General features: G+C 62.2%; 1 protein-coding gene across 1 annotated transcript in view; it reads left to right on the top strand.

The window, feature by feature from the left end:
* The first annotated feature begins 4,716 nt into the window (after window positions 1-4,716).
* The window catches only part of TTYH3 (tweety family member 3), a 33,410-nt gene continuing 13,305 nt past the window's right edge, over window positions 4,717-24,821 (top strand). The window contains exons 1-7 of the mRNA XM_004440890.3: window positions 4,717-5,031; window positions 21,315-21,484; window positions 21,614-21,725; window positions 21,902-22,122; window positions 22,387-22,482; window positions 23,767-23,839; window positions 24,116-24,191. Coding sequence (XP_004440947.1) covers window positions 4,909-5,031; window positions 21,315-21,484; window positions 21,614-21,725; window positions 21,902-22,122; window positions 22,387-22,482; window positions 23,767-23,839; window positions 24,116-24,191 — 871 coding nt within the window. The 5' untranslated portion in view covers window positions 4,717-4,908. The remainder of the gene's footprint in view (window positions 5,032-21,314; window positions 21,485-21,613; window positions 21,726-21,901; window positions 22,123-22,386; window positions 22,483-23,766; window positions 23,840-24,115; window positions 24,192-24,821) is intronic.

Below are 24,821 nucleotides of genomic sequence, written 5' to 3'. Positions count from 1 at the left end.
CCACTCAGAGGCCATCCCTGCTGGTTCCCGGGGGCTCTCTGGATTTGCACAAATATGGCTAGATGACTCCAGACAAGTGAGGGGTGCTCACATCCTCGTTCTGCTGGGTCTGTGTTTGGCTCACTATGAGGACTCTTGAGGACCATGCTGGCTGGCATCTCTCCCAGCCCCCAGAGCCACGGAGCCAGTACCATCGTGGGCAGGCTTGAAAGCAGTGCTCCTGTGGCTTTCCTGTGGCCAGGATCCTCGAGCCAGGTGTCTGTGGCGAGCCGGGCATTGGGCTGGCTGTGCAGCTAGAACATCACCCAGCCACATCGCAGCAGGCGCCAGCTTTCTCTTCTGCCTGCCAGTCCTCATGAGCTCTGGCTCCACGGAAAATGTGAACCTCTTTGGAAGATCCCCAACGCAGGGGATTCCATTGTTCTGGCTTCTGCCGCAGCGTCTGGGGACCGGGCCCCCACCTGGCCCTTCTCCCCGCGCCCACAGGTCTTGGGACAACCATTCAGGAGCCTCAACTCAGCCACCTTCCTGTCCTGGAGACAGACCCTGGGGAGTGCCTGGCCTGGCATGCCCTCCCACTCCGTTCCAGATGCTTCTAAGCCACTCAGCTCTCGGTGCTTCTCCTTACAGACTTTCTCATCCCTGCCCTTCACTCCCAACTCTACTTCACTGGGAGGGAGGGAGGGGGACACTGAGTGAGGCACTTCCACGTGTAATCATATTTTGTGTGTGTGGTAAAATATACATCACGATTTTAACCATTTTTAAGTCAACAATCCAGTGGCATTTCGTACATTCACAATGTTGTGCTACCATCACCACCATCTAGTTCCAAAGCCTTCTCATCACCCTGAGAAGAAACCCCATCCCCATGAGCAGTCACTCCCCATCTCCTCTCCCCCAGCCCCTGGCCTCCACTAATCCACTTTCTGTCTGTGGATTTGCCTGTTCTGGACATTTCATATCTGGCATCAAACACTGCGAGTCCTTTTGTGTCTGGCTTCTCTCACTCAGCATCGTGTTTGTGAGGTTCATCCACGTTGTAGCATGAATCAGCACTTCATTCCTTTTTATGGCCGGATGATATGCCACTGTGTGGCCATACCACGTTTTGCTTTTCTGTTCGTCACTGACAGACATTTAGGTTGTTTCCACCTTTTGGAAGTTGTGACGAGTGCGGGTGTATCGTGTTATTTTACACACTTCTCACATTCATATGAGCTGTATGACTCTACCCATTTTAGCTGTGAAAAGGCTCACAGAGGACCTGTGACTTGGAGTCTGGGATGGTTAACTGTAAAAGAAAAGAAGGAAAAAGATCTGGGCTCTGGAGCAGAAAAGAGCTGGGTGAGAGCAAGGACGTGCCCACAGACAGAGGGCGTCCGGGAGCCAAGCTCGCGCCCTGGGCTTCCACACACAGCCCCCACCATTCAACCTCCCCGGGAGGTGGCACTATGTATAGTCCCATTTCAAATAGAGGAAACTGAGGCCCATCTGTCTGCCACTTGAATGCGTGGCTTGGGGGCAAGTTTCTCCATTTCTGAGCCTCCAGACCCCCCTTGCCACCCTCTCTGTGAAGTGTGGGAACCTGGATAGGGGCTGGAGGAGATGGTGGGTGTGGGTGCTCAGGGGGGTGCCTGGCTCAGGGCTGCTCGGCTGCTGACAGCGGGGTTGTTGTCCCTTCTGGCTGGCGGCCTGGCTGTGAAGTTCCGGGTCCCCATGGTAGGAGGAGGGGATGCTGCGGCTCCTTATCGCCACCTGGGGCTGCTTCCTCAACTCCTTAGCTTCGGGAGGACTAGCGGTTTCCCCATTGGCCACCTCATCCTGAATCACCGCTGAGTCCCCAAAGGCACCCTGGTCTGTGGCCAGCATTGCAGACCACTCTGACTTCTCAGGCCATGGTGCCCTATTTAGGTCGTCTAGTCTGTGGCCAACAATAGGCTGAATCCTAGTTCCCTGACTGGGTGGTGATTCTCAAGCCTCCCAAGCAACAGTGGGACCTGGGCCTCAGTTGTTCCATCTGTAGAGTGGAGCTAAAATCCAGCCTCTAGCCACAGTCGTTCATGGGCAGGAGGAACCCCCACGGCTCCAGCCAGTGACCAGGCAAAAGGAGGGCGGGGTTGGGGCAGGCCTTCCTCACTCTGCCTTCCATACCCAGCATTCTCTTTAACCCTCGCCATCCTGGGCGCTGGGCCGTGGGAACCTCATTTTGCAGATCAGACACAGGAGTAAGGATGCTTCCCTGAGATTACACAGCTGCCAGCATCAGACACCAGAGCCCCCAGGTCCTACTGGGTTTCTCGGGGGCTTTTCAGTCCCAGGGGGATTTTCTCACCAACACCCAGACCTCAAGCAGCAGCAGGTTCCGGGGCTCAGGCTCCAGCAGTAGAGGCTCTGGTGGTGCTTTTCCAGAACCACATGTTGTGGGTCCTTTGTTTTTTCCACATTGGACCCCATTCATCATTCTTCGTCCATGGACCCCCTTAGGAAAAGGTTTCATAACCAAACACATGGCAGGGATTCATCGGCGATGAGCTCCTTTGCCATTTCATGCCAATCAGAGACACAGAACTCCTGCCAACCGGAGGCTCTGAACCCGACGTACGAGTTCCCTGTGGCTGCTGTAACAAAGTCCCACACACTGGGTGGCTTCAGCAGCAGGAATTTATTGTCGCTCAGTTTTGGAGGCTGAAGTCTGAGATCAAGGTGTCAGCAGGGTTGGTTTCTGAGGCTGTGAGGGAGAATCTGCTCCAGGCCTCTCTCCCAGCTCCTGGTGGCTCTGACAATCCTTGGGGTTCCTTGGCTTGTAGATGCATCACCCCGATCTCTGTCTCCGTCTTCATATCGCATTCTCCCTGTGTCTCTGTATCTCTGCCTCAATGTGTCCAAATTTCCCTCTTCTTATAAGGACACCATCTTTGGATTGGGGCCCTCCATAATCCAGTATGACCTCATCTTAACTTGGTCACCTCTGCAATGACCCTATTTCCAGGGAAGATCACAGGCTCAGGCACCAGGAGTTAACACTTGGGCATACCTTTTTTGGGGGACTCAATTCAACCCAGTACACCCAAGTTATCATTTCACATAGTGTTTGGGTCAGGCTTTCTGGCCTTATCAGAGGAAAGTGCACAGTTTTGTGAGGCTTCTGGAAACATGGAAGGGAGCTCATGGACATCATGCCTCCACACGGGGACCCAGGTAGGCCCCCACACTGGTGTTGGGGGCCTGGGAGTTGGGGCAAAGCAGGAGGTGTGTGGGTGTGTGATCTGCTGCTAATAACAGGATCCAGAAACTGTGCCCTGTAGGGATGGAGAATGTGACCTTCCTCCTCCCGCCTGGGTTACTCCCCAGCCCAGTGGTGTCTGTAAATGACACTGAGGGTGGAAACCAGTTTTGCAAAGCCTCTTACCGCACCCCGCCCGTGCCCGCTGGCCTTTGTAGGAGGCCCAGTGAGGCCACCCGGCCTTACCACAGGAAACTAAGCGAGTCAGGGCAGTCAGATGAGCAGAAGGACAGGCTTCCTGGGAAGACATTGCCCAGAGCTGTCCCTGCCTGCAAGGGCCCTGTCCAACCCTCCAGGATGGGCTTGTCTGCCCACAGAGCTGGCGGAGTGGGAGCACAGCAGGCAGCAGAGCCCCAGGCGTGGAAACCTGTTTCTCAGAATGCAGGAGGTCCAGAAATAATGACCCAGGGTGGTGATGAGCCAGAGCCAAGAGGATGCACCTACTGCCCCTGGGGTGCAGAGAGAGGGGCACACTGGCACCAAGCACCTACAGCATGTACAGCCTTCTCTGTTCTTGGGGTTCCAATGTCCACTTTAAAGGCACCAAGATGCCCCTTTAGGAAGTGTGGTTGTGTGGCTCCAAAGTCCACGCTAGGCCCTCCCTGGCAGTTGCCTGAATTTCCAGGCCCCAGGATGCCAGGACAGGGCACCGTCTTTCTCTTAGGTCTTGACAAAGGACACAACTTTCCCCAAAGGGAAGGCCAGGTAGGGATTGAATCTACTCGCTGGTCCCCTTACACACTCTTACTGGGTGTGTGTGTTCTGAGCAATGTACACTCATTGTACTTCCCTTTTACAGACGTGGACATTGATGCACAGAGAGGTTACGTAAGTTGCCCAAGAACACACAGTTCTAAGTGACCAAGCCAGGCTCTGAATCTAGATCATCCTTATTCTACAGACAAGCCACTCAGTCCCTCGCTGGGCACCTCAGGCGGCGTGCGAGCCGCGGGGTCATGGAGAGGAGGCCAGTCCAGCCCCTCCAGGCCGACCCTGCTGAGGCTCAATGAACGTGCAGTGGTCGAACCAACGAACGAGCGCCTGGGTGAAGCGCAGCTAGACGTGCAGCCAGGTTCCGGCTCCAAACCCATCTGCGGTTGGAGAGACCGCGGCCGCGCGGGAGAAGGAACCCGTCCACGACGCCGCGGCTGGCTGGTCCTCCCCGCCCGGCCCGGCGCCCCTCGGCCGGGGGGAGGGGCCCTAGTAGGCGGAGCCTCGTTCAGCCTGCCAATGGCAACGCAGGGGCGGGGCCGGCGGGTGGGAGGGCGGAGGGGAGTGGCCAGAGGGCAGCAGCCGGCGGGAGGGCGGGAGAGGGGCGTGGCCATGGGGCGGACGGGCCAATGGCGGAGGGGGGCGGAGCCAGGGGGCGGGGCGGGGAGGCGGGCGGGGGCGCGCGCGGCGGAGGTGGTGGCGGCGGCGAACAAAGAGGCGGCGGGCGCGGGTGGCCGAGTGGAGCCGAGCGCAGTCGAGCCGCGCCGACCCGGGCTGAACCGGGCCGGGCCGGGCCCAGGAGCGCGCGGGCGATGCGGGCTGCCAGGCCGGGGTCGGCCGGCCCCTGAACCCCGCGCCTCGGGCCAGCGAGGGAGCCCCGCGCGGCCGCGCGCTCCAGCTGCCGGCCCGCCATGGCCGGGGTCAGCTACGCGCCGCCCTGGTGGGTGAACCTCCTGCACCGGCTGCCCCACTTCGACCTGCGCTGGGAGATCACCAGCAGCCAGTTCCGGCCCGAGGACACCGACTACCAGCAGGTGACGCGCGCCCCCCGGGTCGGGGGTCAGGGCCCCGGGTTACGGCCCTTCCCTTCTGAGGGGCACGGCCCCCTCCTTTCGAAGGTCGAAAGACTCCCCATCCCCCATCGAGGGTCACGGCTCCCTCCTCTTCGGGGGTCACAGCCCCCTTTCTTCTCGAAAGTCTCCTCCCGGGTCACGAGTCTCCCCTCCTCGAGAGTCTCAGAACCCACCCAGCCCCCATCGAGGGTCCGCGGCCCTCCTGCAGATTCTAGCCTTCTTGTCTGGTGTCGCTAAGGCTTTCCTTTCTGGGGTTACGTGTAGCCGCCACCTTCCCCTCCATGGATCTCCCTCTGCCAGCTGTCAGATCCTGCCCAGGCCCCTGTCCATCACTGGGCCAGAGCCCCCTCCCTACCCAGAGGACCCAGGGCTGAGAGCAAGCCGATGCCTAAGAGTACTGGGTGCAGCCAGGAAGGCATTCCTCACCCCTTCACCCCCAGCTGGGGAATCCCACTCACTGCCAAGCTTTTGGTGGATGAGTGGCCTGGGCAGATGCCAGCCCTCCCTGGTGGGTAATGACCCCTTGCTGGGCAGCCAGGCAGTGGGATGTACATGCAGTGCTGTGTGCGCTGTGGTGACTCCCAGCCTGCCCAGAGACCTGGCTGCCGGTGGTCCCTGTGGGAGGGAGGCCTGGCCACAGGGACACAAGGGGGGCCACAGTCTGGAAGGCAGGAAAGGAGCTGAGCCTGGGCAGAGCTAGTGGGTAGCGAGGGCCCTTTGCAGCCCTCTCCCGAAGGGATCACGCTATCCCAGTGGAGCCCTAGGCCCGGGCTCATCCTGAGCCCCAGCGCCACCCCTGTTGCTGAGCCACTGCCATTCGAGTTCAGGTCAGGCGACTGGGTTGTGGGCATTTCCTTCCTGCCTGGGGATCTGGATTCCAGAAGCCCCATGCTTGATCACCCGGAACACCTCTGGGTTTCTCTCCAGTGATCCTTGCAGAGCCCCAGGCTGGGGTGGGAACAGCTTTGCTTGGCAAGATGGCCTGGAAATCCAGTATTCCGTGGACTGTGTCACACCTCTCCTATTCCGAACTCTGTCCTCTGTGGCCTCCCTGACCCAGAGGAGAACCAGGAGCAGAGGGTGAGGGCCCCATGGGCACCACAGCTCTGCAGGGGAGCCTGCCGCTCCCAGCTTCAGTGCTCACCTGGTGTCCGCTCCCCAGCCCACTGGTCTGTCTAACCAGATTAGAAAGGGGGCAAGGGTTTGGCCCAGGCATGCCCAGAGACAGGAGGATTTTTATAAAACCCAACACCCACATTTCTAGAAGCCCAGCCCTGGGGGACTGACTGGTTTAGGGGCAACACCTCTCTGTGCTCCCCAGGAACTTCACATGTACTGGCTTTCACGTCTGTCCCCGGGGCCTCTGCTTCAGCAGGCCAGGAGGCTGTGCTGTACTTTAGGAAGATCTCTGCCACTTGTCACTTCTGAAGCTCCAGGGCAGCCCCTGGGCCCCCCCAGGGTGTCTGTGACCCATGCAGAGCTTTCCTGCTGGCCCGTGGGCTGCCACCTGCCCATGCTGCCAACCACGGTTGGACTGGCTGCCGCCCCTCCTGCCCTCCGGGGGGCCTGGCCTCATAGGCGCCTCCCAGCTGGGATTCCAGGACACGTGGTGGCTAGTGAGCGAGGAGCAGACACCTGAAGCCTGTGGAGGCCCCGCCTCCTGCAGGGCCCCTTGCCCCTGAGAGGACCCTGGTTTCTGCTCTGGACCTCTGTGAGCACTCTTCCCTCCTCCGCTGTGGGAGGGCTCTGACTCACTCTCCTGCCTCCTCTCTGAGGAGCAGAATTAGCCACTGAATAATTCACGGTGTGGAAACCAGCCTGTCTCCATCCCCCACCGCCTCCGCTCCTGGCTGGGGGCTGTGGAGTGAGCCAGACCTGGGCTTGCGTCCCGCCTCTGCGCTCCTGTGCTGGTGCTTTTGGGCAAGCGCTCGACCTCTCTGAGCCTTCACTGCCTCACCCTGAAATCTGGGCTGGCAGGCCTTCTTTGCAGGGTTGCTGTGGGGATACGAGGGCCCATGCTCCTGCTCCATGTTGGGTGTGCAGCAGACGAAGCTCCCTTTCTGAGTGGGTGGGCAATGGGTCAGTGTGGGCCGTGGCCTAGGGCCCTTCTTGCCTCCCCTAGCAGAGCATTCCTAGGTGTGGGGAGGCAGCTGCCCAGGCCCACGGGTGGGTGGTGGGCCCCGCATCCTCCTGACCTAGGGCACCCCTTTGGCCTGGGAGCCTGTCTGTGTCTGGCCCCTACCAGGACTGCGGAGGTCTGGCAGTCCGCTCCTGCCATGTTCTGCCTCCTGGGCTGTCCAGGGGAAAGACTGGGCCCGCTGCGGGAGTGGGGGTGCTGTGGCATGGAGAGACCAGGCTTTATCCTTCTTTGCTGTTTCCTGCCTTCACCATCCACTGTTGGGAGCCCTGGTGAAACCCACTGGAAACCCCCGTGGGCCAGGCCCTGTTTCGGGGTGCGGCGTGGGGCTATCTGTCACTAGCCCCTTCTCACACAAGCCTGGGAGATGAGGACAGTTGTCTCCATGGTACAGATTTGCAAACTGAGGCTGAGAGAGGAGACTGGCTCAGAATCACGTAGTGAGGAAGTGATAGGGCCAGGATCCTGCCTCAGGCATCTTGCCCCTGCCCCTCCAGGAGCAGAGCCAGCCCTGGGCGCTGGGGCCTCCTGCCCCTCGGCCAGCCCCCTGCAGGAAGTGTGACTACAGGGGTTAGGAGCTGGTGGGGGGCTGTTCTGAGGGCTCCCAGAGCCCTGGCTAGCCCTGCGCTGGGGGCTTTGGAGCCTCTGCAAGAGTGGGGATGAGATTTTGCATCCAGAGGTGTGCGATTTCTGTTGGGGCTTGAGGGTCTCAGGCTCCTGTATTCCAAAGGCCTCCATCCTGGAGAGAAGGGGCTCCTGGCCGTTACATCCGTCTCTTGTGGGCCCATGTCGTTTGCTGAATGGACAGACTGCGGAGGGTGCTGCTGTGGGTTCTGTGGGGGCTGATGCGATCTGTGGGTGGGCAGGTGCTGGAAGGAGGCAGAGGGGCTGCTGGGGTCTGCTCTGTGCTGCTCCACCCCCTGCCTGCCTGCCAGGAGGGGCTGCCGGGCCACAGTACCACTGAACATGGGGCAGCTGAGTCGGAGAGGCTTGTGTTTTACGGGGGAGGGATTGCAGGCCCAGAGGAGGGAAGAGACACCCTGGTGGTCACACAGCCGAGCTGGCAGGCTGGGCCTGGTGTCTGGGCACCTGATGTGGCTAAGGCCAGTCTGTGCTCTGTGGTGATGGTCAGGCCTGCCCTGGCTGCAGGCAGGGGTCCCAGAGTCTTCTCTTCAGGCTGGAGAGTGGGTCCCCGGGGGAGGAGTGCCAGGCCTGGGCCGCAGCTCTGTGTTACCTTAGGTGGGTCCATCCACCTCTCTGGGCTTCACTTGGGGAGGTCTGCCTCACTCATCTGTGCCTACCAGCCCTTCCCAGCTTCCTGCTCCCAAGCCTCCCCACAACGCCGGTGTCCTGAGACAGAGGTCACGCCCACTCTCCGCCCTTAGTCGCTCTCATTCTTGCTCACTGTCTCCGCCAGTTTGGGGGGCTAGAAGCTGCAAGTCGATGGTGGAGAGCAGTTACGGCTGGTGTGGTGGGTCAGGACAGGGCCTGCAGGAGCCCAGTGATCAGGGAAGGCTGCCTGGAAGAGGTACCTCCTGGCCTGCCATGGAGGCTGCTAGCCAGGCGGTGAACGCCCAGAAGGCACCTCCCAGGTCAGATGGTAGCCCTCGCCTCAGGTTTGCCCACCATGTGGGACCCCTTTCCCATTAGAGCCCTGAGTGCTCAATGTTTCCGTCGAGACCCTGAAGACTGAAGTAGCCACACAGAGACCTTTGGGAAGAGGGTCCCAGGCAGCAGGAACAGCATTTGCAAAGGCCGTGAGGCAGAGCGAAGCCTAAGACTTGGTCCAGAATAAGGGAGTCCCTCTGGTCTGGACGTGCTGCCTCAGAATGTGGTGAGTGCTCCAGCCCAGACTGGATGGCCACTCAGGGGGGATTGGAACTCTGGGTTGTAGGGCCCTCAGGGGCCAGTGGTCTCCTAGGAGAGACTGCAGCACCTTGGTTTAATGCTGCTACACAAGCAAGATCAGCCGTGTGCTGATTGCAGGCTGGCGGTACAGCAGCCACGTCCCGTGGGTGGGGCTGGCCCTGTTGTCGTCTTCCCCACTAATCAGAAAGAAGTTCTCTCTAGTTAAAAAACAGCATTTATCACCTCTCTTCCAGTTTACAAAAGTAATCACATTCATGGAACATTTGGGAAATAAGAAAGCGTGAAGACAAAAAAAAAAAGTCCCTCCAGCTGGAGTTTGTCCATGCACTTACTCTTGTGGGGTGGGTGTCGCTTAAAACTAGAATCGGGTGCTCTTTTGTCACCTGCTTTTAAACATCGTGTATTTGGACCATGTCCATGGTCCTTGGTTCTTGATGCTTGGCCAGCATCTCACAGTACCAGTCAGGATTCTGAGGCTGCACATGACAGAGACATACCAAACATGACAGAGCGCACACAGGAGCTGCATGGAAGCTTCTAGGGTACCCTCTGTGTGGACAGCAGCTGACAAGCTGGACTTTGGGCGTGCAGGGGCCAGGCATTGGTGGGTGGGCAGGGAGCCCCAGCTGGGCCAGATTGACTCTGGGTGTTTCCCTCTTTGCCAGTGTCAAAGTCCCAGGTGAGAATCCGATTGGCCAAGCCAAGGTCACATGCCTCCCTTTGGCCAGGGGAGGACGAGGCTGTTGGTTGCCTTTGCCACCAAGTCTACACCTGCTGTGGGGGAAGTGTTGGGGCCAAACTCGGCACGGCACGTCCTCCGCCTGTGTTGGTGTGGTGTCTGAGTCACCAGGCCCCGTTGCTGGGCCTTTGGTGGCACCTGGTTTTCGAGGGTCTGAGGATGCAGTGACAAGCTCTCTCCCCAACACTTTACTGCTTTGCCTAGGGACGTGGGGGAAGGGACGTCAGCTGTTTTGGCCCTGGCCAGAGGCTCTTAGTCAGGCTCTGGGCGGGGCGCTCTGCGCTCTGTGACTCTGACCCTCAGGCCGCAGCCGCTCTGCTGAAGAGGCTCATGCTGTTTGCTTCATAAGTGTTTTTCTGGGGAGCCACACAGTGTGCCTTGGGGGTGGGCACCATCACCCCTACAGAAGTGAAACTGAAGCCACTGGCCAGCCAGCATCGGTGGGCTGGAAGATGTGGGCAGGCTCTTGCTCTAGCCCCGCTCTCCTTCCCCATGGACAGTAGCCCCCATGCAGTTTCTGGGTCCGGGGGAGAGGCTCCCTGGTCCCCCCGAGCAGGTGCTGGTTCAGGGGACCTCAGTGGATGTTGGGACCGGACCCTCTTGCCCAGCAGGCAGCTCTGCTGGGTCCTCGGCTGGGGAAGAGGAACTGAATCTGCAGCCCAGGGGCTGGGTCACAGATATGAGAAGTGCCCCACGTGGCCCCTGAGGTTGGGGCATGTGACAGAGGGTGGGCAGTGGGTGTGCCAGGACCCCAGGAGTGCCTGGCCATGCCATGCCTGCCTTCTGGGGTCTGCAGGGAGCCTGGCCCAGGACACACACATGGCCCTTAGGTGGCTCTTAGGGGCTTCCTATACTCTTGAGGAGGGTGAGAACCCGGACCCACAGATGGGCCATGGGTAGCTCAGTGTGGCCAGGCTCTGATGGCCACACACTGGGCACTAGGTCGCTCAGAGCAGGGAACCACTCATGCTGCCAGAGGCGGGGGCCGCTTTCCACGGGACACCTCCAAGCTGAGGTCCTAAGGAGGGGCCCGCAAGTGCCTGGGTCTGCCATGGGGTCCCTGCTGGACACAGGATGGCAGGTGCCCCCAGAATTGGGTCTGGTGCCTGCCCAGCAGGACTCTCAAGGGCTTCACGGCACAGTGGACATCTGCTGAGGCAGTGGGTGGCCTTTGCGCCGTGGACGGGGCTGTGAGGGCTGTGTGGGCCTTGGTTAAGGCCAGGCCTCCAGCCCAATGCTAGGGGCAGGAATGGGGCTGCACTTGGTGCCAGCTGGCCACGAGGCCACTCTCGTTCTTGACCAGAGCCAGGGGAAGGTGGCTAGTTATGGGGTGTCCCCTCATGGGGGATGAGCAGCTCCCTGGGCTTGGCCAGGTGGAGCTGAGGCATGCCAGGGTCCGCAGGGGGGCTGGGCGGGCTGCAGGACGGGGCCTGCGTAGGCCGCTCATGAGCCTCCTTTCCACCACTCCCTGCCCAAGGCCTGGGCTCCCTATGTGCCAGGTGGGCTCATGCACACACAGGCCTGCATACATGTGCCACCCTCAGCCCTTAGTTGGCCACCCCCTCCCCGAGGAGGCTGGCCGAGGCCTGTGTCCCCACAGGAGGGGCAGGTGGGCTCTGAGGGGTAGGTGTGCCGAGGGGAGCTGTGTTCCATCCCACAGGCACCTGCTGTGGCCAAGCCTGTCCTGTGTTGGCTGAGGGTGTGGGGTGAGGCCGGCCTGCCAGAGCCTGAGTGACCACCTCCTTCTGCCTCTGAGAAGGTGCCAGCCACGGTGCCACCCGCTCGGCTCTGTCTGCTCTGGCCCTGTGCACTCCGGGCTGGGTTCCTGACCATTGTAGGGGGCCCTCCAGAAGCTCCCGCATCTGGTCCAGCCCTGGCCGCGGAGTCTGGGGTTGGGCTGCGCCCCTGGGCCGCGTCTCCCTGACAGAGGCAAGCCCTGGGCCTGTGCTCCCATCTGGCCCGATTATGTGACCGGGCCTGGCTGGTGGCTCCTGGCTGCGTCTGAGGCCTATGGCCTGGGTCCCCAGGGGTGGCCACTGGAGAGGCGCTTGCAGATTAGCCTGTTGAAGAGCAGAGGAATTTTCTGGGTGTCACGCTAGGAGGTGTGTGAGAGCACCAGGCCGGAAATAGACACACTGGCCACAGCGAGGGCAGCTCCTGTGTGTGTCCTTTGGTGTCTGCTCACTCCCGAGTGGGCGGGCGTGGGCAGCGGGAAAGCGGGGCCCCCAGGCCTGAGGGCAGCATGGCGGGGGCTGGGCCTGAGGCGGTGACGGCCCAGGTCCCCCATCACCCGGCCTCTGTCCCATGATTCCTGGAGGGTCAAGGCGAGCGTGGTGTGCGCCCCGCGAGGATGCAAGGGCGCAGCTTGTGCGTGTCCGTGTGCAGCCCGGTGGCCTGGACCTCGGACCTCAGGGTGAGGGGCCTTGGATGGAAAGTGGGGCCCCTCCCGGGCTCCCGCATGGCTGGCCACTGGCTGTGCTTTCTCCAGGCAGCACCACGAGCTCACCATCATGGAATTCATGAAACCCAAGCCCGCTCAGTGGAAAATCTGTTTTTAATTTCTGGCCGGCATCTGGGAGCCTCAGCCAAGTGTGTTGGAGGGGTGGGGGGCTGCGGGCTGTGCAGCCAGCTCGGCGCCCCGCTCGGCTCCGTGGCCCAGCCCTTCGGCACCCACTCAGCCTGGGCCAGGAGGTGAGGGGGGCCTTTTCTGGAGCTTTCCTCTGGAGGCCTGTGCCCGCTCAGACCCTGCCTCCTTCAGTTAAGTGTGTGGGCCTGGGGTGTTCCTTCCGGCTTCAGGCCTCTAGCGTGGAAGGTGGGTGCCACCCCCGCCCCTGGTGGCCTGGGACCAGCGAGGCTGTGTGAAGCTGGGCCACAGTGGGTGCTGAGGCCAAGAGCCAGCCTGAGGGAGCGGGCAACACTGTGTGGTGTGGGCCCTTCCCAGCAGGGGACCCCAGACGCCGAGGAGCTCTGGCCGTGGCTCGGCCCAGCCCCCCTCCCCTTTGCTCACCCAGGTCCAGGCAGGACACGTGTGGATTTCTAGGTGGTGCCCCCGGGTGCACCCTGCCAGCCTCCTGGTTGCCCCCGCCTGGTCTCTTCCTCTGGAGAAGGGCCCTTGGCAGTTCTGGGGCTGGAGTGGGACACCCCCGGAGGCAGTGGAGGTCCCCCCTTCCTCTTCTGTCCCTGCCCTGTTCACTGGAGCCCTCACTGCCGCCTGGCGCTGCAGGCTCAGGCCTGACCCCCTGGTCTCAGCTGCCAGTGGCCCCTCAGGACGCAAGTTTGCAGCCTGGACCTTGTGCTGGGCCTTTGCTCATGCTGTCCCGCTCTGGGACTGCTCGCCCTACCTCTCATGGTGCTCTGCTGGTATCTGCTGATTCCACGATGGCAGCTTAGGGGACGCTCCTGAAGCTTCTGCCCCTCCCAGGTCCTCTGCCTGGCTTCCACAGCTGTGGAGCCTCCAGGCATGTTCTGCTGGGGTCTTGGGAGGCGCTGGCCCAGCCCAGCAGGGGCTGTTTCTGTTGTGTCCCATGCCCCCCAGTGCCAGGGCCGGTGCGGGGTACACACACCACGTGTGCTGATGTCCCTCGGTCTCAGGGCTGGCCCTGGGCTGAGGCCCTGTGTGTGGTAACTCAGGCTACCCCTTCCAGTGAGGCGGTGACCAGCACCAGGACATCAGGGCGCAGGGTGGTGAGGTCTCAGGCCCCTGACGGAATGTGGACTTGCTTCCTCTTTGGAGCCTTGCCCTTTACCGCCTGGCCGAGCTGCCCCTCAGGGAGGGGTGTCGCCAGGAGGGGTGGGGGCCGAGCCGAGGTGGGGCAGGCCTGCTGGCCATTGCCTTCTCCAGGGGCTCCCACTTTTGCAGGCTCGCGGGCCTTGCTGGTCCCTCTCACACCACGGGTAGTGATGGGACCTTGGGCTGTGGTCACACTAGCCTGGGCTGGCATCCTGGCTCCGCTCCACCAGCCGTGTAACCTTGAGGAAGTCCCCTGACCTCTTGGAGCATACCAGAGTTACTCGTGGACTGCTGGTCCCCAAGTCTTCCCTGCCTGCGGAGCGCCGGCGCCTGGATGCACGTGACTTCCCACAGCTAGGCTGGCCAAGGAGGGGCACTGCTATGGCCAGAACAGCAGGGTGGTGGGAACATGGTTTCTGGGGCTGGGGTCGAGGGGCAGCTATAGGCCCACACTTTCCATCAGAACCCCTGTGAGGATCTCCCAGTGGGGCAGCGGGCTCCCCAGGCTGGCCGTGGGCTGTGGTGGCCCACAGAGGGGTTGTGTGGATGGGGCAGCTCTCAGGATCAGTTGCTAAGGGCACAGAGGCTGCTCTCCCGGGGGGGAGGTGCATGTTCAGCAGGCCGTTTGTCTGTGGTTCCGGTGTGTGTTCTGAGTGTGGCATGCTCGCCTGCAGCTTTCATGCCAGGTGCTGCCAGGAGCTTCGAGGACACCCAGCTGGTGGCACATGGATGTGCTGCCCTGGGTCATGCGGGGCTCTCCCGGCCTGGTAGCCTGGGACATCTCGGTGTGGCCTGTGCTAGCCCTGAGCCTGGCACTGCGCACAGGTGGGGTGCACACGCCTCTGTTGCTGACAGGCCGTGTCCAGGCCGGGCCGAGGGAGTGGAGCTGGCGGGAGCAGGGCCGCGGTAGGCGTGGAAGGGACAGGCTTGCAGCCTCGTGCTGTCACGCCATGGTATCTCCTCTGTGGGATGTGCTGAGCCTCCCACTGCCAAACTTTAGTAAGATTTGGTGGCACGCAGAGGGCCCTCCCCTCACAGGACTGGCTTAGGGCCACCTTGCACCAGACTGCCAACAAGCCTGGGGCTGAGCCAGGGATCCCCCCATCCTGGGGGCCAGCCACCTGTGCAGGGAGGCAGCCTAGGCTCACACAGAGGACAGCCATTGCCCTGGGCCCCCGCTTGCCCCTGTCCCCTGCCGGGGCTAGGAGGACCTGCTGGGGGCCAGGGGCTTGTTGGGTCCCCCAGCAGGCCTCAGACCTGGGCCTGGTCCTGAATTGGGACAGGTGAGGCTTCAGACCCTGAGCTCTGGCTCATTGGTGTTTCCAGAGTGGGTGGGGGCTTTGGGGGCCCTCAGGGCATGGGGGAGAGTATGTGGGCCCAGGACAGGGTGGGGGCATCCTCAGTAGATACACTTCGTGGCAGGGGCTGCAGGGGCCTTAAGAAGAATAGGGGTGATCAGGGCTGAGAACTGAGCTGTAGGGCCGGGAGGGGTGGGTGGGCCGCGTGGCCACGCTGAGTGCTCACTGCTTGTGCCCTCCAGAGTCCAGCGCGGTCCTGGAACTTCAGATGGCAGGCAGCCAGCGCTGTGGCTGGTGGTCGGGATATGGGCCGAGCATCTTGCCTCGCTGACCAAGTGCTGACATCACTTCCATCACCGACGGAAAATTCCATTTGGTCAGAGCCCAGATGCTGATCAGACATTTCCCATTCTCTTTCTGAATGGGCCTGGGAGAAGCAAAGGGAATGCCAGCCTGTGGACAGGGCAGGCGGGGCCCCCATGGGAAATGCCAGCGGAAGGCTGTTCTCTGGGAATCTGGCCTCAGGAGAGGGGGGCGGAGGTCATGTTGGGCGCCGAGGCAGGAGGCAGCAGCTGTTGGTGCTGGGCGCCCCGATGCCTGGCTTGCGCACCCAGCCGAGGACAGGCTCCGCTTGTTCGCAGTGGTGGTCTGGGACCCTGGGCTCCTGGTGCCGACCTCCCCCAAGCCCCGGAGCCTTCTTGTGTAAACTGGAGGGTGCCGTCCCATGGGGGCTGAGTGAGGCTGTCCTGGTAGAGGCCCTGCAGTCTGCCTTCTGGGGTGGTACCGGGGGGCCCCATAAGCTACTCAGTGGGGTCGCTGTTTAAGGCTGGCCCCGTCCAGGGAGGAAGCCATCCTGCCAGAGAGGAAGCTGCCCCCACCTCTTCAAGCTTGGGGTGGGGAGCAGGGAGGTCCCGTGTTTCTGAGCGCCCATTGTGTGCCAGGCCTCAGAGCTGTGGGGGCTCCAGCTGTGCAAATCGATGAGCGTAGGGAGGCCTTTTTAGCCCCCACTGGGGGAGGTGTGGGCAGACAGACGCAGTGCAGAGATGGTGGAAATGGTGTCCCTCCTCACAGTCAGGAGGGGCTTCCTGGAGCTGGGCAGACAGACCAGGAGGGGAGGGGACGGAACCTCAGATGCCTGGATGCCTGGCTTCCTGTGTGCAGGGCTACAGGGGTCACCTGGGGGCACCTGGGCCTCTGCTTGTCACTGCCTCCAGGGAAGCCTCTGGACATACCTCTCTTGCCCTTGGGTACCCCTCTCTGAGCCCCAGGACACATTCTCACCCTCACGGGCCTGGCCCTGGGGTTCCTTGGGCACTGGTCGTACACTTGTTCCCCCACTGACTTGGCTCCGGAAGCAGGGATGGGACGGGAGTGTCCTCTCCCCCCGGGCAAGAGGCCATCCAGTGCCTGAGGCCCCCTCCCAGCCTCTGGCAAGTGTCCAATGCACAGGTGCCTGGGACCCCCCCCCCCCACCTGCCCACAGCCATCAGGAGCTTCCAGCCACGGGCACCTGTTGTTGCTGCTGCTGAGGGGTCTTGGGGCGACACCTTCACATGCGTGTATGTGAGTGTGAATGTGTGGGTGTGAACGTGCATGTGTGGGCATGAATATGTGCGTGTGGGAACATACATGCGCGTGTGGGTGTGAATGTGTGTGTGTGCATGTGGGTGTAAACGTGTGTGCATGTGTACGTGTGTGGGCATGAATGTGTTTGTGAACATCCATGTGGGCGTGCTTCTGTAGGTGTGAATGTGCACGTGTGTGTGTGTATGTGTGGGGGGGGGCATGAACGTATGTGAATGCGTGGGCCTGACTGTATGGCGGTGAATGTGTGCACGTGTGGGCATGAAAGTGCACGTGTGGGTGTGGCCATGCACACACTTGTCTGTGAGCGGCCCTGAGCTCCCTCCCCTCCAGCAGCGACGGTGCCCACTTCTTGTCCCCAGCCCACCAGCTGCGTGGAGGCAGAGCTGGCCCTGGGAGCAGCACCCCCCAGGGCACTGACCACCTGGGGGCTCCCCACGAGGCTCTGGTCTAAGCCTTTATACATATTATCTCATTTAACCTTCATGGTAACCTACTAGGAGAGAGATGTTACTGTCTCCGTTTTATATGTGGGGAAACTGAGGCACAGAGGTTAAACTCATTGACTCAAGGTCACATTCTAGAAACAGGCAGCAGCATTTGAACCTCGGCAGTCTGGTTCCCCACAAGCTGGTGTGCCCCTCTTGGCCTTTAGTGTTCTGGGGTGGCTGTGGGGGCCGGGCAGGAGGCTCCTCCCCAGGGCCTCTGTCCCACAGCAGGCAGTTCTCAGTTTTCTGGTGGTGAGACCCAGGGTGTCCCTCCCCTTGATTTTGGGCACCAGCAGGGACTGTGTGACGCTGCTGTAAACTGAGAGGGGCCCAAATTCAGCCCTAATGGCTGCCAGCACTCTTCTACCATGTGACAGCCCGGGAGAGGAGGAAGCTGGCGAGAGCAGCAGGGCCTGGCCAGATGTGCAGAAACCCACGTGGCAGAGCTGGGCTCAGACCAGGGGCCTCCCACGCCCGGCTGAAAGAGCTACTAGCAGGTTTCTGGGTTTATGTTTTAATTATAAAGGTGGTACGTGTTCATGGTTTAAAAAAAAAAGAAGGAAAACCAAAAAAACCCCAACAACTAAAACCAAACCAAACCAAATCAAAGCTGTAGAAGATCCAAGCACACCTCCCACCCACCCGCTTCCCGCGCGCTCACTGTCAGCCAGCGGTGGCCCGGCTCCTTAAACACCCCCAGACCTCTCCCCGGAGCCTCCTCCCCCGACCGGCCCCTGGACGAGGACGGGTCTGCTCAGGAGGGCGCGCGGCCACTGTGCAAACTCAGAGCTGCCCAGTGCCCCCGTCTGTTCTGTGTTTTCTGTTGTTCCTGGCGTGTCTCATGTCCAGCAGGTCTCACCCCTTGCTCCCTCCACCAGCCTGGCAGCTCCAGAGCAATATCTCTTGGGGGCCCACCGGGCCCTGACACTGACACGTTTCCCAAACGAGCGGGAGCCCAGCTGTGCGGCCGCCCCGCCCCCTCCTAGCTCCGCCCCCTGCTCCAGGCTCGGCCCCAGCCCAGCTCCACCCTCGCCTCTCCACAGCCTTGCCCATGTGCTGGGATCTCGCTGGGCCAGCGATGCTTATCTTGCCTCAGTTTTCTTTTTTTTTTTGATTTTATTTTTATTTTATTTTTTCCCCCCAAAGCCCCAGTAGATAGTTGTATGTCATAGCTGCACATCCTTCTAGTTGCTGTATGTGGGACTCGGCCTCAGGATGGACGGAGAAGTGGTGCCTCGATGCGCACCCGGGATCCGAACCCGGGCCACCAGCATTGCAGCGCGCGCACTTAACCACCAAGCCACAGGGCCGGCCCTTGCCTCAGTTTTCTTATCTGGCAAGTGGGAGTGGGTGGTCCTGGCGCCACCGAGCCAGTGATGTGGGCCTGCGAGCTCTTTGATGAGTCCTGACAACTGTGTGAGCACTCCGCTCGCTCGTCACCAGGCTGAGCTCCCGCCCTGTGCTGGGCCAGGAGGGCTTGGGGCCCCCACTTGGGGGCCTGTTTGGATTGTGCCCTGATCTCCGGCTGCCTCATGCCAGGAAGGATTTCCTTGAGAGGACACATGTAGATGCATTCACTTAAGCATCAGCCCCAGGCCAGCTGTGTTCTGGACATGGGGGTGGGGCCCAAACAGGCCAGAGAGGTGGGCCCTGTTCTCCTGGATTGTGTCCCACAGTGAGTGGGGGTGGGGGGGGGTCAGGCAGGAGAGGAGGTGGGGGGGTGGGTGGGGGTGAGATAGGAGGGCTGGCTACTCAGCCAGGGGCCCCGGGAGGCCTCTGAGAGCAGAGGACAGCCTCCAGCGGGGGCTGCCAGCTCAGGGCGGAGGTGGGGCTGGTCGACATGGCCCGCAGAAGTGTGGGAGCCAGGGCAGGCAGGGCTTTGGGGGCGGCTTCTAGGCGAGGGTGTGGTGTGGTCTGATTGAGGGTGTGGGGGAGGGGCTCTCAGGAAGGAGCCTGTGGTCAGGGCAGAGTAGAGGCAGGCGGCAGTGACAGGAACTGGTGACTGACGGGGGTGGGGGGGGATGCTGGAGGGTGGCCTTGGTTATGGAAGTACAGACATCCCTTGTGAGCATGGCCCTGGAGGCAGTGGTCTTTTCTGCCCCTTGTCTCTGACCTGGGAGGAAGGAACCGACAGGGCCTGTGGCACCTCTGCTTGGTGTCCAGCCTGTGCACATGAGGGCAGACCCAGGGGACACACAGACGGTGCTGCTCCAAACACCCTAATGTTCATTGTCACCGGCGCTGGGCGGGGTGGGGTGGGGTGAGGGTCGTGCTGGATACCAGCCCCCTTAAGGTGAGCGCTCCCCATGACTGGCCCCTGGCCCTCTGGCAGGCCCTTGATTCCCACTTGGAGACTACCCACTGCTGCTGGCCCGTCTCCCATGTGACCTTGGGCAAGGCCCCCTCTGGGCTGTGGAGTTGCCTCTGTGACATGAGGGCCCTGGACCTCGAGGGAGGCTTGTGCTGGCGAGGTGGCTCTGGTGCCAGCCCGCCTGGGCCTGCTCCCCTCCCCTCCCCAGCTAGTGACCAGGGGTGGTCAGGGACTGTCAGGCCCAGCTGCCAGTGCAGGGGTGGTGGGCAGCTGCACCCCAGCCTGAAGGAAGGAGTGGAGGGCGCCAGCCCCCAACACCCACTGCACCCAGATTGCTCCTTGCTGGGCAGCACGGGGCAGCCAGCCAGGCAAGGGCTGTGGCCTGTGACTACAACCTCTTGGTGGCACCCTGGCCTTCCCCAAGAGGGGACCACCACCCTGTGCCTCGTGGAGGGGGCGGAGGCCCAGCCTCCAAATAGGACCTTAGCCCCCAGGGTGGCTTTGGACCATGGCTGGAGGTGCAGGCCCTGGTGGGTGCCTCCCTGGTCAGGTGGAAGGTGAGAGAGCCCCGCCTCAGGTGTGGGGGTCAGCCAGGGATGGTGGGCCGGGCGGGAGGCCTTGGGGGCCCGCCGGCTCTTGGGAGGGCAGCGAGTGCCATCCCCTTCGGCTGCCTGGCAACCATCTCCTGGGAGACAGCCTCTGGGCACCATGGCTGCCATCCAGCGGTCCCAGTGCCTCTGTGGCTGAGCCTCTTGAGCCAGAGCGGCCCTGCAGCGGGCAGGTGGGCCTGGGGCATTCCACCCCTAACGGCTCCCCAGGCTCAGGCTCCAGGGATGGCCACAGTGCTGAGTGTTCAGAAGTGGGGAGGAAGGGTGTTTCCAGGTCCCCCTGAGGTCCAGGTGTCTCTGCAGCAGTGTCAGTGAGGGCAGCTGAGGGGTGCCCAGTGGTCACCCCACAACTCCGATGGCCTCTGTGGGGTGGGTGCCTCCAAGTGTCAGACCTTTTGGGTGGTACTTACTTGCCCCCCCAATGAGGTGCTCATGGTCGAGCTCAGCCTGCAGCCCTGAAGCCCTGGGTCAGCCCCTACTCCCACCCTGACAAAGGGCGTGTGCTGAGATGCCCAGAGGGGCCGTGATGTGGGCACATAGGTCCTTCCTCCATCTTCTCAGAAGCCAGTTTCTTTATCAGTGAAATGGGGTGAAGCACTGGGCCAGGGGAGGTGGGGCTGGCGCCTGTCCCCAGGCTGTGCGCTGTGTCCCTCTTACCCTCCCCACCTGAGGGCCCCGCCCAGAGCTGAGCCAACTGCTTCCCATGGGGAACACCAGCCTCAGTGACAGGAGGGTGCTGGGGGGAGCAGCGCTTCCTCCTCCCCTGGTGCCTCCCAGGACGTGGTTGGAGAGTTCTGGGCCCTTCAGGCTGCCCGGGGCTTAGAGGCTCACAAAGGCGGCCAGATCCAGAGGAGAGCATGGGGACGGGATGTTGACTGTCCCCTCCCGAGGGCTGTGCTGTGTGTGTGGTCTTTCCCAAGACTGTGCCCACCTCTTCTGGGGAGGCGCCATCACCCCCTGTTTACAAAACAGAATACTGAGGTTCAGGGAGACACAGGCCTTCCTCAGTCACGTGGTCAGTCGGCTGTGCTGGCCCTGCCCAGGGGCCCCCGCTCACCTTCTGGGTCTCTGTTCTCTGGCCAGCACCTCCTCACGGGGGCTGGTCGGGGATGCCTGTTTAACTTATCCTGCCTTGGGCTCTGGGGCCCACGAGGTAACAGGCTTCCATGGGGAGGGGCACAGGGCCTGGGAGGGGTTAGAAGAGGGGACCCCATGGCCTGGCCCACCTGGCTTCTCCGAGTGGGGCTTGGGTCAAGTCCTGGTGTGTGCAGGGTTGAGGATGTGAGCCTGGGGTCTCAGGTCTGGGTGACCATAGGTGCGTCACTCAGGTCTTGGGAGCCTCGTCCCCAGGCTGGGGGAGGGTTCCGTGGGAGCGTATCCCTAGTCCCTTGGCCCGGGATGCTAGTGGGATTTGCTGGTACTGGTGTTAAGTGGAGAGCCGAGGCTGGGAATCCAGCACCGATTCCCAACCGCCCTGCAGGCGCTGCTGCTGCTGGGGGCCGCCCCGCTGGTCTGCCTCGCCCTGGACCTCCTCTTTCTGCTCTTCTACTCCTTCTGGCTGTGCTGCCGGCGCCGCAAGACCGAGGAGCACCTGGACGCTGACTGCTGCTGCACCGCCTGGTGCGTCATCATCGCCACGCTGGTCTGCAGGTGAGTGCAGGGTGGGGCGGGGCAGGGCTGGGCCAGGCCAAATGGGGCGGGGCAGCCTGGGTCCCCTGCTTGGGCTCCCAGCCTGGAGGTGTGGCCCGGCTGCGCCCTCATGCAGCCCCCCTGTCCCAGCGCCGGCATCGCCGTGGGCTTCTACGGCAACGGGGAGACCAGTGACGGCATCCATCGGGCCACCTACTCTCTCCGCCACGCCAACCGCACGGTGGCGGGGGTCCAGGACCGCGTGAGTGGCCACCCGATGGGATGGGGGACTCGCTTCCTGCTCCTAAATCGTGTATCTCGAGTGTGCCGGAGTGTGTGCCCAAGCATGTGGGAGGAGGCCCGGGTAGGGCAGCTGAGGGGTGGGCGTGTGCAGGGAGCGGGTTGGTGTCTTGGCTCATGCTGCCCCTGGCCTGGCAGGTGTGGGACACGGCAGCTGCCCTGAACCGCACAGTGGAGCCCAGCCTGCAGAGCCTGGAGCGGCAGCTGGCCACGCGGCCAGAGCCCCTGCGGGCGGTCCAGCGGCTGCAGGGTCTGCTCGAGATGCTGCTGGGCTACACAGCTGCTATCCCGTTTTGGAGGAACCCATCCGTGTCACTGGAGGCACTGGCTGAGCAGGTGGATCTCTACGACTGGTACAGGTGCGGCCCCACCAGGCCCCTACTGCCCTTGGGTTAAGCATCACTCTCCGTGGGCTAGTTAGCTCCCAGTACCTGGTGCCTGAGGTCTTATGGGTGGGAGGGGCCGAGCCTTCCCTGGCCACTATGGCAGGAGTCCCCCATGGGGACATCCTTTATAAGAACAGACGCCAATCCCCATATTGCAGAAATGCTGGGCCTCAGCGCCCTCGCCCTCCTCCCCCTCCCATGTTACCTGTGTCTGGCCCATCCACCGTGTGCCCACAGGTGGCTGGGCTACTTGGGCCTGCTGCTGCTCGACGTCGCCATCTGCCTGCTGGTGCTGGTCGGCCTCATCCGCAGCTCCAAGGGCATCCTGGTTGGGTAAGTCTGTGGGTCCGCGGGGCCAAGGGATGGGGTGAGGCACCCAAAGCACCATCTCCCCTGAGTCAGCCCTGTCCTCACTTCCCCCATCTGTGGGTCCAGCCACAGAGTCTGCCCAAGGGTGGGGCTTCCCATGGCAAGGCCCTGCTCTGAGGCTTCTCCCTCGTCCTGGGCTTTTGCCCCTGTGGTCAGCGTCTGGTCACACCTGCCCAGGTCACCAAGTGCATGGGGACACCCGGAGGTCAGACTGGGGGGCGCCTTCCTCCGCCCCCTCTGTCCTTGGCCTGAAGGCAGTCTGGGCTCAAACCCTGCCTCTGGGACTTCCTCAGCTGGCCACCTGGGGCAGGTGGCTCCTTAGCACTTAGCCTCCATCTCCCCATCTGAGAGAGAGAGTGACAGTTCGTCTGTAGGGTGGTTGTGAGGGATTGTCATTGCTTTTCACTAGACAATTGACTAGCCGTGTCCTGGCTCCTACCTGGGCCAGGCACTGGGAGAGACCAGGGAACTCGCAGGCCCCTGCCCGCATTGCGCTCACAGGCGGTAACGTGTCTTGTGTTAGGGGAGAGGGCACTGTGGAGAAAAGAAGCAGATGGGGGGGACATGCTGGTGGCAGGACAGTCTGCAGTGTGCAGGCTCCGCGAGGAGACCCAGTGGGGAGGGGACCCTGGAGGGAGGCCCGAGGGAGCAGGGATGTTTGGACATAGGAGGAAGGGCATTTGAAGGCTAGTGCATGGCCTGCAGTGGGATGTGCGAGGAGCAGCGCGAGGCCCGAGTGGCTGGACCGACGGGTGCAGGGAGGCAGGCGAGGTCAGGCCTCAGGTGAGGGGGGGGCCAGTGTCGCAGGCAAGAGCCCGGCCTGGCGGTCTGAGGTGCTGCGTGTGGGTTTGAGCACAGGAAGGCGTGGTCTGGCCCTGGCTGATAGGCCCTGCTGGCCCTGGGTGGAGAGCAGGCTGCGGGCCAGGGTGAAAGCCGAGACCCGGCGTCTGCTGTGGAGAGGGGCCCGGGTCGGGGGCTAGGAAGCCACCTGGCCCGCCAAGCCGAAACCCGCCCTCCCTGCCCCCACTCTGAGCTCTCTGAGCTTCCCTCGCCCACTCCAGAGGGATTCATCTGGGCCTGGCTCTCGGGCGGCTCTAGCTAATGCCAGACTACCGGGAAGCTGCAGCCTCTAGGTGGGCAGACCCCCAGATGTGCCCTGGGACCTGGGCCTTTGGCCTGCAGCCCGGCAGGTGGCATGGCCCCCACCCTCTGGCTGGGGGGCTGCTGATTGGCTTTCTTTGCCCCAAGGGTCTGCCTGCTGGGGGTCCTGGCCCTGGTCATCAGCTGGGGCTCACTGGGCTTGGAGCTGGCCGTGTCTGTGGTGAGTGGTGGAGGGGCAGGGCAAGCCCTGTCTGCTGGGCCTCGGCATGGGGGCAGGCGGTGGGGGGAAGCCACACTCCTCTCCCTTCCCACCCTCCCCTGGGACACTGGGAGGGGTGGGAACCTGTCCATGGGCACACAGCAAGTTCGTGCCCCCCAGATTCATACTCCACCTTCCTGGGCTGAAAGCAGACTCTGGGGCCCAGGCTCTACCCTGAGAGCTGAGGGTTGGGGGCCTAGTTTGGTCACCCATCTTCCTTGCCCACACCCACCCCAGGGCTCCAGTGACTTCTGTGTGGACCCTGACACCTATGTGACCAGGATGGTGGAGGAGCACTCCGTGCTGAGTGGGGGTGAGTCTGCGGCCATGTCTGACCTGGCACCCCTGTGGCTGGGCTGGGAAGACCCGACTTAGCGAGGCCAAGTCCCTTGGTCTGGGAGAGGCAGGACCCACCCAGATCAGGAAGCTAGTGAGTGGACAGGAACACCTTCCACCAGTGGAAGGCTCTGGAGGGAATGAGGACAGGCACTGTGTGAGGCCAGTGGGGTGGGGGTGGGGGCATGATGATGGGCTGCGTCAGAGCAGGTGGTCAAGGTGGCCTGCCAAAGAGGTGGCATTGAAATGGAGCCAGAGAAGGCTGTGTGTCTTGTGCAAAGGCCCTGAGGCAGAGACAAACTTGATATGTTTGTGAGGCAGGACATAGAGCAGTTGGGAGAGGAGAGGGTGGGGAGGCCAGTAGGGCCAGGTTGAGGTCAGGAATTTCGGTTTTATTCTAGGAGGGCCGTTGGAGGGTGGGGAGCAGGAGAGAGACAGGGTCCATGGTTGAAATTCCTTTTCAAAGCTTTTTCGGGCTGTTGGGTGATGAGGGGGGTCAAGAAGGGAGGCGGAGGCTGCTGCATCTCTGCAGGCAGGAGACAGGGTGCCTTGAGCCCCGGGGCGGGAAGTAGACGGGGAGTGCCTGTGAGGCCGGTGCTGATGGGAC

The sequence above is a fragment of the Ceratotherium simum genome, chromosome 26 (genome assembly GCF_057802395.1).
Source record: "Ceratotherium simum simum isolate JZ-2026a chromosome 26, ASM5780239v1, whole genome shotgun sequence".
NCBI lineage: Eukaryota > Metazoa > Chordata > Mammalia > Perissodactyla > Rhinocerotidae > Ceratotherium > Ceratotherium simum.
The sequence above is the reverse complement of the archived record's forward strand: the minus strand, read 5'-3'. Positions and strand labels throughout refer to the sequence as shown.